We start from the raw sequence: 12,898 nt of genomic DNA, 5'->3' as shown, positions 1-12,898 counted from the left end.
ACCATCCCTCTCACACACACACACACACACACACACACACACACACACACACACACACACACACACACACACACACACACACACACTGCTATTGTCCTTCTGCTGGTTGTTTGCAGTAGAGCAGCCAAAGTCATGTGAGATGTAGCGAAGCATCACCAGTCTCTCAAGCTTCAAAGTAAACATTTACATTTCCCAATTGCTATTAATTTAGAGAATGTATTCACTCAAGAAGTATTAACTACCTTCGTGTACACATTTCTGAGATGAAACATTTATTAGTTTTGCTTTGGGTGGTTTGCACAACCAATGACAATACAATAAGGGAAGTTAGGGGTTGTTGTTCTTTTGAATGCACACTAGAGAGCAGCACTGGATTACTATTAGAAAGGCACAGAGGGAACTCTTACTGATTTGAATCGTTTAAATATAGACACGGTACACAAACACACACACACACACACATGAAAAAAAAACACACACATGAAAAAAAAAGAATAGCAACCCTAGATTTCAGCAGAAGTAACGGCTATTTTTTTTAACTGTCTATCTCATTTGCAGGATGCACCTGCAGGCCTCCTGTCTTTATGTAAATGAAGTGGTTGAGTCTCAGTTATCTGTAAACCTGCCCTTGACTGGAAACACACTGATATTGTAAATTATTATTAATTGCTTTTTATGTGTTTTTTGTTGAACATGTGGGAAAAGCCTAAATCTTGCAATTTAAGCGGTGACTTTTTAAACAGATTTTTGTAAACTCCTGCTAATAAAAGGAGATACATAGATTAAAAATCATTAGGAACAGGACTACTACTATAATACTAACTGCATTACTAGAAAACTGAGATAAATCTTTTTAGATCCGAACCTCACATTTTTGGGAGGGGTTTGGGAAACCACCTACACTGATAATAATTCTGACAAATAACACAAATGTGAGAATAAAATGCAGATTTAAGCAAAGCTCCTCTTCCTGTCAGTCACTCTCAGTTTCAGTGTTGTATTAAATTGCTCCTCCTGCACCTCCTCTCCTCATCCTCCAAACCCTCTAATCTGTCAGCAGTAAGCTCACTTTCCAAGTCACAAGGCCGTTCTCTGCCCACACTGACAACATGCTGGGGACCCTCTGCACTCTCATCACTGCTCTAACATGTGAGGAGGATGACTTACTGCAGCTTTGACCTCATGTTGGATTCATCAGTCTGTGTGTTTCTCTTGACTCCATGTCCTCTTGTTGTTTCCAGGTGTGAGTGGTGTGACGGTGGTGACACAGAAACCTCCAGTTGTGACGGTGATGAAAGGAGAGACAGCCACCATGGACTGTAACCTGGGGACTGTTACTGCCAGTGGTGTTCGCTGGTATAAACAGATTCCTGGAGGAGTTCCTCAGTTTGTATTATATTTTCTTCACAGCTCAAGCTCTCCAAGCTATGGCTCTGGTTTCTCCTCTCCAAAGTTCACATCTACTCATCAGTCAACTTCAGATTATCGTTTGACCATAAACACCATCGAGGAGGGAGACTCAGCAGTCTATTACTGTAATACATGGGACGGCTCTGTGAATGAGTGGGTATCACAGTGATTTACACTGTGACAAAAACCTCTTCACTAAATACTTCTGCTTTTTGAGACTCTGACACATCTTGACTGGGAGTGAAGCCATCAGTCAGTGCTTTCTGTAACTTCCCCTCATATGTATTAAACATATATTTTCTTACTAGCTGTCTATTATGCACAATGAACAATATTCACAAAAGTAAAGACTAGTCATGGTCTTATACGTTGTTTAAAAAAGAAAATTGTTTAAGTAAATATTAATGTGTCTTGCTACTCATCACACTCGATTCAAATTATAGAAAGTTTGCAATAGCTTCTCATTTGCTAAACATATATTTTCAAACTTCTAAACCCTTTTATTGTATCCTCACAAAAACTCATAAATCCTTCCCTAGTGGTAGTTATTTACAGCTTGCAATGTGTACATACTTAAACACAAAATAGAACAATATGCTCACACGTAAATGTAAATGTAATTCTACTTTACTTAGCTTCTTCACCAAGTGAATATGATCCCCTAGACTCACTCCATCAATGCTTCGATTAAGTACTCTTCTGGATGCAATTACATGATCTTCAACCATGGCCTGGAGATAGGAAGGAGCTGTTCCTTTCACTGCCCTGTAGGCTAGCGGGTCTTAAACTGGATGCGAGCTCTTACAGGGAGCCAGTGTAGAGAACAGAGTTGTGTGGGAGAACTTGCTCACTTTTTCCAAGCTCCAGGCTGGTTGAAGTAGTGAGTTGCAGTAGTCATGACCAGAGCCTGGATGAGCACCTGCGTCGTCTCGTCAGTGAGGAAGGGGCGAATCCTCCTGATGTTGTAGAGGAGGAATCTGCAGGAGCGTGTGACCGATGCAATGTTTGCTGAGAACGACAGTTGGTCGTCCAGGGTCACACCCAGATTCCTCACAGTCCGAGTTGTTTCATCAATGGTGATGGACAGGTCTCGGTGCGGGCATTCCCCGGGAGGAACAGTAGCTCGGTTTTGTCCAGGTTGAGCTTCAGGTGGTGTGTCGCCATCCACTTCGAGATGTCAGCCAAGCACGCAGCAATGCGTGCCTCCACTTGGTGTCACCGGGGGAAATGACAAGACCAGCTGGGTGTCATTGATAACAATGGTAAGAGAAGTCATGCGAGCGAATAACAGAACCCAGAGATGTTGTGTAGAGCGAGAAGAGAAGAGGGCCCAGAACTGAACCTTGTGGAACCCCGTAGTCAGAATGCGTGGTTCCGACACGGCCCCCTCCATGTCACCTGGTAGGATCGACCTGTCAGGTAGGATGCAAACAGGGAGAGTGCAGAGTCTGAGACGCCCATCCCCTCGAGGGTGGAGAGGAGGATCTGGTGGTTCACCGTGTCAAACGCCGCTGACAGGTCCAGGAGAATCAGGACAGAGGAGAGAGAGTTCTGAGGGCTGTCTCTGACAGTGACCCACCTTGAACCCGGACTGGTAAGAAACAGTTGTTTAGAGACAGCGCGTTCAAGTGTTTTGGATAGAAAGGGTAGAAGAGAAACCGGTCTGAAGTTCTTGACATCAGAGGGGTCAAGTGATGGTTTTTTCAGAAGGGGGTGACTCTGGCAGTCTTGAAAGCCGAGGAAAGCATCCCGATACAAGAGATGTGTTGATGAGGTGGGTGAGGAAAGGAAGGAGTTCAGTCGCAATAGACTGAAGAAGAGGGGAGGATCGGGTCAAGGGAGCACGTGGTGGGGCGGTTAGATGTAACAAGGTCGAGGACCTCGTTAGAGAGAGGGGAGCAAAATAGGGTAAGATGGGGTGTGGAGAGGGAAGGGGGAAGAGCTGGAGAGGGTAGAGAGGGAGAGGGTGGACAGGGAGAGGGGCGCTGAGAGAAGGAGGATCTGATATCATTTACCTTCTTGTCAAAGCAGTTGGCGAAATCATCAGGGAGAAGGGAGGAAGTAGGAGGAGGGGGTGGGGGTTGGAGGAGTGAAGAGAAAGTTTCAAAGAGTTTTTTAGGATTGGAAGCAGAGGTTAGGATTTTAGAGCGGAAAAAAGCCGCTTTAGCAGTAGATAGAGAGGAGGAAAAAGTGGAAAGGAGAGATTGGAAGTTAAGAAGGTCCTCCGGGAGTTTGCCTGTTCTCCATTTACGCTCAGCCGCTCTTAGGCTCCGTCTATCAGTACGCACTGAGTCCGACAGCCATGGGGCAGGAGGAGTTGGCCGTGCACTCACTACTGACTTTATGATTCTGAGCAAAATCAAACAATTCAAATTTGAAATCTGCTACAAAACATTTAAGGACATTATCTGAATTCCTCTAAAGAGACAAGAAGTCCAGCAGTGTTTTGTAATAAAATCAAGTGAATGAGATGTTAACAGTGAAAGTTGGTCTACACAGGATGTTTCAGTTCCACTCCCCTCATTAAAGAGAGTCAGGAGGTTTTTGTACGGCCATGTGTACAAACTGAATCACTGTGGTATTCGGACAAGGAACCAAGCTGATTGTGACAAGTAAGTACTTTTAACTGACCATAAAACAGGATACATTTGATGTTTTCTGATTTATATTAACATAAAATTGTGATTTTATTTGTTTCTACTTGTTGAACATGTTATTTAATGATTCATAGATATTTATTTTTGTTCATCAGCTTTGATACCAAACTCTTTTTTAGCAGACAATTAAAAATTACACTTGAAATGTTTTCCCAATCAATTTTCCCATGTTTATTTTCTCAAATCATGACTAACTCTAACATTACGAAACTATTTTAGCTATGTTTCATAATCTGTTCCGATCATCTGACATTGAAATATCAATACTTAATTACTAATCTTGTAAAATGTAGCGCACATCTTGAGATTTATTGAATTTTAACACAGTGATCACACATTTCTCACAGCGACTAATCAGGCTTTATTTAATTCCATTTTATAAAACAATTTTGCAAGACACAGACGATGACTGAAATTGATTTCAACATAAATATTATTAGGACTTTGTGTTTTAATTCTGCTCATATCTTAAGGTGATGGTTTCCGAAAGTTTATATTTTTTAACTGCTTAATTTAAATCCAATTTTGTATGACAAAGAAAGGGAACTTTGTGAGAGTTTCCAGCCTCAAAATCAAAGTTTGTAATAGATTGTTAATGATTTCAAAATGGTATTGCTGCTCTGCTCATATCTTAAGGTGATGGTTTCTAAATGTTTCTGTTTTTTAACTGCTTTATTTGTTCAGTTTGACTTTTATCTTGTCAACTAAACTAACAGACTGATTTAAATACAGTTTTTCAAGCTAAAAAATTACACCAAACTAATCAAACTTTTTCAAAGTTTGAAAAAGATGTTGATCTTTTTAATAACACTTATATTTAGGTGATGATTTTTAAATGTTACTTCCAAATTAAAATGTTTTAATTCTCCAGCAGGTTTATTATAATGTCAACACAACTAATAAATGAATCTGTTACTGTCATTATTTGTATTAATGATTTGATTCTAGTTAATTAATGAAAGTCCTCCTTGTATTCCAGGCTCCAGCCTCCCTCCTCCCGTCCTGACTGTCTTCCCTCCGTCCAGTGCTGAGCTCCAGTCCAACAAAGCCTCTAGTCAGTCTGTGCCTTTTGCAGATGTGACCTGGTTTTCTGGAGGGAGTCCAGTGAGCAGTGGGATCTCCACCAGCACCGCTGTTAAACAACCAGACCAGACTTTCCACATCAGCAGCTATCTGGACGTCCAGACGTCAGACTGGAACATGGATAAGGTTTACAAATGTAAAGTGTCTTTGGGCTCCCAGACTTCAGAAAAAGCATCAAGAAGTCATCTAACAACAGTAAAGCAGAACAATTAAACATCTGCTTTGTTTACTCTTTGTGCTGTTTGTTCATCAAAAGCAAATGTTAGAAAGTGTGTCTGCATGCTTGTAATAAATGTTGTGACAGTTAGGTGGAGGTGTTGTATCAGCTTTGCAAATGATAAAATGTATTAAGACTTATTCAATAAAAAGGCATTGTGTAAAACAATATATTTTTTGTCATTTTCACACTGACCATGTTATTTAAGAAGAAGCAGGTGTTTTGTAGATCACCATTTGTCTCATTTTAAGTTATTAGCAGAGAGCAAAATTTAGCTGACATGTCTTTTGTGGTTTTAGTCGCTTGCAGTAGTTAAATCCAATAGCATGAGCAAATGAAACCAAGTTTTCACCCTCCGTCAATGAAGCATCACCTCTACTCCAACCACTCTGCGTTCCCAGGATGCACCTGTAGGCCTTCTCTCCTTATTTATAGCTCCATGTAAATGAAGAATCCCCTTTGTTCTAATGTGACTTATTATTTGACCCCACCTTAACTTCATGAACCTTTCCTTAAAAGGTGTTTATTTCCAGTGACTACCACTGAACATGAGAAATGTAACATAATCATGAAATGCTGGAAAGTTAGTGGGATCTGTTTGAGAAAAATAATTCTATATTCAGTGATTATGAAAGAAACTATTACATTCTTTCAAACCAAGTTGTACCAATATTAACAGTATCAAAGCACTGTTTGTGTGCCAGTAATTTACTTGAGTTGGGGGCTCTTGCAGCAACCACTAAGATTATAGACGATTAGTACAGAATAACTGAATCAAATTTCTTTTTGGTTTTCACTTCAGACAAAAGAAGTAAAAAGCAGTATAAAAAAAATTAAAACAATCCATGCACAATACATTAAAGCTGAAGTATTTCCATCAACTAACATCAGAATTTCTAATTTCTAAATCTAATGGTGAAACAGCACAAGCATGAAAGATAGAGATGATTGTCACTTTTTTCTCTGAAAGTGGATGGGATTCATTGATGAAAGTTTTTGTGAATCAAGAGTAGACATTTACTTCAGGTTATAATATTTAGCTCTGCACACATCAGCATAATTCACAATGAAGGTAAGCTGTCTGTGTTTGACAGCATTTTAATTATTAAAACATCAGTGTTTTTCCAGTCAGAGACAGTTCCCTCCCATTTTACAGAGAGCCGACACTTGACCTCTTCATTTACATGGAGCTATAAATAAGAAGAGGAGGCCTACAGGTGCATCCTGGGAAATAAGGGAGGAGTAGAGAGCTGAAGGTTGACTGATGGAGGATGAAAACTCAGTTTAAGATCTGAGTTTTAACAAAGTTTCTCACATCCAAAATGTATGAATCTATAAATCTGTTTGTTCTGCTTTTATTTCAAATGAACTAAAAAATAACAATGATTCAGAATTAACATATACATATTTAACTAAGCGTTAAACATTAATATGTCTGTAAGTTGACCTGGACTTGCTCTAAATATCAGTGAACATTCAGCGAAACACAATCTAGTGAAGGAAACAACCTTTTAAATGATGTTTTCATGAGTAAAAATACATTCAACACTTTTCTGTTCTCAGAGCTTTCTTTATTTTTTTATTGAATGATTATTGATATTTGCAGCATTGCAAAGCTGATACAACACCTCCACCTAACGGTCACAACATTTACTACAAGCATGCAGACACACTTTCTAACATGTGAAGCTTTTGATGAACAAACAGCACAAAGAGTAAAGAAGCAGATGTTTAATAATCGTTCTGCTCCTCTACTGTTGTTCAGCGGGACAGTCGGACTTCTTGATGTTTTTCTCTGAAGTCTGGGAGCCCAAAGACACTTTACATTTGTAAACCTTATCCATGTTCCAGTCTGACGTCTGGACGTCCAGATAGCTGCTGATGTGGAAAGTCTGGTCTGGTTGTTTAACAGCGGTGCTGGTGGAGATCCCACTGCTCACTGGACTCCCTCCAGAAAACCAGGTCACATCTGCAAAAGGCACAGACTGACTGGACAGACAGACCAGAGAGGCTTTGTTGGACTGGAGCTCAGCACTGGACGGAGGGAAGACAGTCAGGACGGGAGGAGGGAGGCTGGAGCCTGGAATACAAGGAGGACTTTCATTAATTAACTAGAATCAAACCACTAATACAAAGAATGACAGTAACAGATTCATTTATTAGTTGTGCTGACAATATAGTAAACTCCTGAAGAATTAAATAATTTTAATTTGGCAATAACATTAAGAAATCATCACCTAAATATGAGCCTTGTTGAAAACATAAGCAATCTTTTTCAAACTTTGAAATAGTTTGATTAGTTTGGTGTAATTTTTTAGCTGGAAACTGTATTAAAGTCAGTCTGTTAGTTTAGTTGACTAGATAAAAGTCAAACTGAACAAATAAAGCAGTTAAAAAACAGAAACATTTAGAAACCATCACCTTAAGATATGAGCAGAGCGGCAATACCATTTTGAAATCATTAACAATCTATTACAAACTTTGATTTTGAGGCTGGAAACTGTCACAAAGTTTCCTTTCTGTCATACAAAATGGTATTTGAATTATAATAAAAATGACTTTAAATCACTTTGATTTTAAACTTTGCATTTGTGAAATCTGTAACACGAGAGAATCAAATTTAATTTAAAATAGCCACAATGATATTCAGGTAAAGGTTAATTAACATTAAACTTTAGAAGATTAGTAAATCAACGTTACAAGAACAGTTTGGTGTTGATGTCACACTGTAAAACAATCTTGACTGATTATTTCACGTAAAGATCTACAATGTTCAAATAAATAAGAACATCTTAAATAGTGTGCAACTGATACAAGTTACTCAGCCATCAATTAACTTTTGAGTATTTGTTAAATACATTTAAAATATTGCAATCATTTGCAGATCTTTTATTTGACCTCAAACTCAGAGCTTGGTATCAATGCAGATGTTAAAAAGTCAATATATAATTCACCAAACAACATGTTGAATATTTTAAATAATTACCAAAATATACATTCATTATTTCTCTTAATATGAATCAGAAACAACAAAAACTACCCTGTTTTATGATCAGTTTAAAGTACTTACTTGTCACAATCAGCTTGGTTCCTTGTCCGAATACCACAGTGATTCAGTTTGTACACATGGCCGTACAAAAACCTCCTGACTCTCTTTAATGAGGGGAGTGGAACTGAAACATCCTGTGTAGACCAACTTTCACTGTCAACATCTCTTTCACTTCATCAGTCTGGTTTTATTACAAAACACTGCTGGACTTGTTTAAAACACTCCTGTCTCTTTAGAGGAATTCAGATCATGTCCTTTAATGTTTTGTGGCAGTTTTTCTGATTTGAATTGTCTGATTTTGCTCAGAATCAATAAAATCACTAGTGAGTGTCTGATGGAGGTTTTTGTCACAGTGTGAACCACTGTGATACGCCCTCAACAGCAGAGCCATCCCATGTCATACAGTAATACTGAGCAGAGTCTCCTGCCTCTGCCTGCTTTATGATGAACTGGTAATGTATGTTTGATGAGGATTTAGAGTTGAACCGGTCTGAGGAGAATCCTGATCCAAAGTCGGGTGAACTGACAGAATGGTGAAATCTCAGAACATACTGAGGAGCTTCACCAGGAACCTGTTTATACCAACTGACATAATTGCCATCATCTCTCTGAATGTTGCAGTTGAGAACGACCTCTTGTCCTGTAGAGACTGTGTGTTCAGCAGGCGTCTGAGTCACCACTTTTGCTGCATCAACATCTGTCAACACACAGAGAAAAATAATGTGAAAGGTTTCTGTGTGAAAATATGGGATGTAAAAGGAATGAGGAGAATATCTTACATGTTAGAGCAGTGATGAGAGTGCAGAGGATCCCCAGCATGTTGTCAGTGTGTGGTGTAAACGTCCCTTACTGTCCAGCTGAGAGGTGAGGAGGGTTGGAGTGTGAGGAGAGGAGACACTGAAGCTTATAAAGACACTGAGGAGAGGAGAAGTGGAGGAGAAGGAGGAGGAGGAGGAGGAGGAGGAGCTTCAACACTCAGCACAGTTTTTTAAATGAAAAACAGGTATGTGGTTTAATGTCATATCCCCAGATCATTTTGTACTAATAATATGATGTTTGATAAATTATTTTTTAATGACAAATATCTTATTATTATCTTTGGGAGTCTGCAGATCTCCCTTGCATACATGGAGGAGTGTTATCAGACATGTTTTCTGTTTAAAACTAATAAAAACAACATGTGGCTTGATATTTTTCCCGCTCAAAATATGGTTGTTTTATAATTTTATACACAATAAACAGTGTTTAATGTTTTTAATCAGATATCTTTTTTGTCATATTTATTTTATTGTACTGTATGTCAAACCGTGTTGGGTAATTTCCACCAACACATCTGCAGCAACCTTCACATAACTGAAATAATAGATCACGTTTTTGGAGAGTTCCCTAAGTTATGTTAACTTGTTTTCACATCTATGTCATTTTTGGGGTTTCATGTTCTATTTTTTCACTCACCTCTTCACGTCCCCCCCCCTTGTGTGTTTTCCTGCAGTGTGATTACCTTTCCCTGTCCTGATCAGCCTCACCTGTTCCCATAACCCCTCCTCCTCCACAGTGTATTTAGTTTGTGTGCTCCTCTTTGTCTGTACCAGTTTATCTTAGTACCTCTATGTCTAGTGTTCCAGCAATTCCTCCCTGTGATCTTGGTTAACAATTTTTTGACTCTATTCAGACTTCCTATCTATTTACCAAACCTCTGCCGGTAAAAATCAGTGTTTTTTTTACTGTCTTGGTCTTGATTTGTGCTTTAGAGTCTTTACCTCAGTGGTGGCTTCGGCCTTAACATGACCAACAAACACTGTGATGTATTTCAAATTAAGAAGTTTACATGTGCATGGGAAGATGTCAGAGGCATCATTTCCCATGATAGCTTTTCTCTCAGTAATATATACCAGTCTCTTAAAAATGAGAAGTGTTTTAGTGAGGAGGTTTTTGTCACAGTATCATTCACTGTGGTACATGCTCCTTTGCAGAGTCGTCCCATGTTTCACAGTGATAGACTGCTGAGTCTCCCTCCTCCACACTGCTGATAGTCAAACGATACTTTGTCCCTGACAGATGACTAGAAGTGAATTTGGGAGCGGAGAAACCAGAGCCGTAGGTTGGAGAGGAGTAGCTGTAATGGTTCCTCAGAACAAACCGAATATTTTCTCCAGGACTCTGTTTATACCAGCGAGACCCATCATCTGTGAAAACCTCACAGTCCATGGTGGCTGTCTCTCCTTTCCTCACCGTCACAACTGGAGGCTTCTGTGTCACCACCGTCACACCACTCACACCTGGAAACAACAAGAGGACATGGAGTCAAGAGAAACACACAGACTGATGAATCCAACATGAGGTCAAAGCTGCAGTAAGTCATCCTCCTCACATGTTAGAGCAGTGATGAGAGTGCAGAGGGTCCCCAGCATGTTGTCAGTGTTTGGTGTAAACGTTACTGTCCAGCTGAGAAGTTAACAGGGTTTTATTGGAGAGGAGACACAGAAGCTTATAAAGACACTGAGGAGAGGAGAAGGGGAAGAGGAGGAGCTTAAACTCAACACTGTTTTTGTTCATTCATTAATTTATAGAATTTACCGGAATGTATTTTTGCATCATATCCACAAGCAGTTTGTTCCACTTTGTTGTTCAAGTTGTCTTTGTAGGCCTGCTGATGTCCTTTACATCAATATTAATAATTCTGGGCGTGCAACAAGTTTAGTTTTTTCTTTTTTGTTTCATTTGAAAGTAGTAACATGAATATGATGAAGTGATCTGGCATCTTCTGCCATCAGATGAACTTTGGTCCTATTAAGAAAGTGGAAATGTTGCAGTTGGATTACTGTTTAGTGCAAGTCTAAGTTCAAAGATATACATGTGCACCAGAGGATTTATCTCCAGAAGGATCATTTAATTTAGATAATCAAATAAGAAGCTATTGCAAACTTTCTATAATTTTAATTGAGTGTGATGAGTAGCAAGACATATTAATATTTACTTAAACAATGTTTTTTTCAACAGTGTATGAGATCATGACTAGTCTTTACTTGTGTGAATAGTGTGCATGTATAATAGACAGCCAGTAAGTTTGAAAATGTATGTTCAATACATATGAGGGGAAGTTACAGAAAGCACTGACTGATGGCTTCTCTCCCAGTCAAGATGTGTCAGAGTCTCAAAAAGCAGAAGTATTTAGTGAAGAGGTTTTTGTCACAGTTTAAATCACTGTGATACGTCCTCTTCAACAGAGCTGTCCCATGTTTCACAGTAATAGACTGCTGAGTCTCCCTCCTCGATGGTGTTTATGATCAAACGATAATCTGACGTTGACTGATGAGTAGATGTGAACTTTGGAGAGGAGAAACCAGAGCCATAGCTTGGAGAGCTGTGGCTGTGATAAAAACGTAATACATACTGAGGAACTCCTCCAGGAATCTGTTTATACCAGTGAGCATAAGTGTTAGTAACAGTCCCCAGGTTACAGTCCATGGTGGCTGTCTCTCCTTTCATCACCGTCACAACTGGAGGTTTCTGTGTCACCACCGTCACACCACTCACACCTGGAAACAACAAGAGGACATGGAGTCAAGAGAAACACACAGACTGATGAATCCAACATGAGGTCAAAGCTGCAGTAAGTCATCCTCCTCACATGTTAGAGCAGTGATGAGAGTGCAGAGGGGTCCCCAGCATGTTGTCAGTGTGGGCAGAGAACGGCCTTGTGACTTGGAAAGTGAGCTTACTGCTGACAGATTAGAGGGTTTGGAGGATGAGGAGAGGAGGCGCAGGAGGAGCAATTTAATACAACACTGAAACTGAGAGTGACTGACAGGAAGAGGAGCTTTGCTTAAATCTGCATTTTATTCTCACATTTGTTGGTCTTTTATCTTCTGTGGAAGGAAATGTCTTTAATTCATCCACTATTATCAGTAAAGATGAAAACATAAATTATGAAAGTCGTTTTAATTTCAATGTCTAGTGGATTAGATTCATTGATGAAAGTTTTATGTGGAATAATTTAGCTTAGAACTGTTATGTGAATCAAGAGTAGACATTTACTTCAGGTTATAATCTTTAGCTCTGCACACATCAGCATAATTCCCAATTAGAGGTAAACTGTCTGTGTTTGACAGCATTTTAATTATTAAAACATCAGTGTGTTTCCAGTCAGAGACAGTTCATTCTTATTTTACAGAGAGCCCAAACTTGACCTCTTCATTTACATGGAGCTATAAATAAGAAGAGGAGGCCTGCAGGTGCATCCTGGGCAGGAAGTGAGGAGTAGAGAGCTGATGCTTGACTGATGAAAGATGAAAACTCATTTTAAGATCTTTTTTTATCTTATTTTCTCATATCGTAAATGTATGAATCTGTTAGTTTATCTGTTCTGCTTTTATTGCAAATTAACTACAATTAACAATGTAGCTTTCAGAATTTAACATTAACATATTTAACTAAGAATTAAACATTAATATGTCTGTCATGTGACCTGGACTTACTGTA

The 12,898-nt window shown here is 39.1% G+C and overlaps 2 protein-coding genes across 2 annotated transcripts; one reads left to right on the top strand and one right to left on the bottom strand.

The window, feature by feature from the left end:
- Window positions 1-1,025: 1,025 nt before the first annotated feature.
- On the top strand, window positions 1,026-5,363 carry LOC129098324 (immunoglobulin lambda-1 light chain-like). Its single transcript, XM_054607318.1, has 4 exons — window positions 1,026-1,149; window positions 1,242-1,571; window positions 3,993-4,022; window positions 5,047-5,363. Exons 1-4 carry the CDS (start codon window positions 1,110-1,112, stop codon window positions 5,361-5,363), a joined length of 717 nt encoding a protein of 238 aa, XP_054463293.1. The 5' UTR covers window positions 1,026-1,109.
- Window positions 5,364-6,916: 1,553 nt separating this feature from the next.
- Window positions 6,917-11,890, bottom strand: LOC129099150 (immunoglobulin lambda-1 light chain-like). Its single transcript, XM_054608329.1, has 5 exons — window positions 11,811-11,890; window positions 10,788-10,861; window positions 10,378-10,695; window positions 8,438-8,473; window positions 6,917-7,447 (listed from the first exon to the last, which is right to left on the bottom strand). The coding sequence occupies exons 1-5, from the start codon at window positions 11,882-11,884 to the stop codon at window positions 7,119-7,121; spliced, it is 831 nt and encodes a 276-aa protein (XP_054464304.1). The 5' UTR covers window positions 11,885-11,890; the 3' UTR covers window positions 6,917-7,118.
- Between the last annotated feature and the right edge of the window lie 1,008 nt (window positions 11,891-12,898).

This window comes from Anoplopoma fimbria, chromosome 11 (genome assembly GCF_027596085.1).
Source record: "Anoplopoma fimbria isolate UVic2021 breed Golden Eagle Sablefish chromosome 11, Afim_UVic_2022, whole genome shotgun sequence".
In the NCBI taxonomy this organism is placed as follows: Eukaryota; Metazoa; Chordata; class Actinopteri; order Perciformes; family Anoplopomatidae; genus Anoplopoma; species Anoplopoma fimbria.
The sequence above is the reverse complement of the archived record's forward strand: the minus strand, read 5'-3'. Positions and strand labels throughout refer to the sequence as shown.

What these genes read in the sequence shown, in the direction of transcription:
- LOC129098324 (XM_054607318.1), top strand. Translation starts at nt 1,110, where the DNA reads ATGCTGGGGACCCTCTGCACTCTCATCACTGCTCTAACAT. An exon ending in TCTCATCACTGCTCTAACAT is followed by an intron (nt 1,150 to 1,241) that starts GTGAGGAGGATG and finishes TGTTGTTTCCAG; the next exon opens with GTGTGAGTGGTGTGACGGTG. An exon ending in CTCTGTGAATGAGTGGGTAT is followed by an intron (nt 1,572 to 3,992) that starts CACAGTGATTTA and finishes TCACTGTGGTAT; the next exon opens with TCGGACAAGGAACCAAGCTG.
- LOC129099150 (XM_054608329.1), bottom strand. Translation starts at nt 11,884, where the DNA reads ATGGACTGTAACCTGGGGACTGTTACTAACACTTATGCTCACTGGTAT. An exon ending in ATTCCTGGAGGAGTTCCTCA is followed by an intron (nt 10,862 to 11,810) that starts GTATGTATTACG and finishes TTAACTTCTCAG; the next exon opens with CTGGACAGTAACGTTTACAC. An exon ending in TCTCATCACTGCTCTAACAT is followed by an intron (nt 10,696 to 10,787) that starts GTGAGGAGGATG and finishes TGTTGTTTCCAG; the next exon opens with GTGTGAGTGGTGTGACGGTG.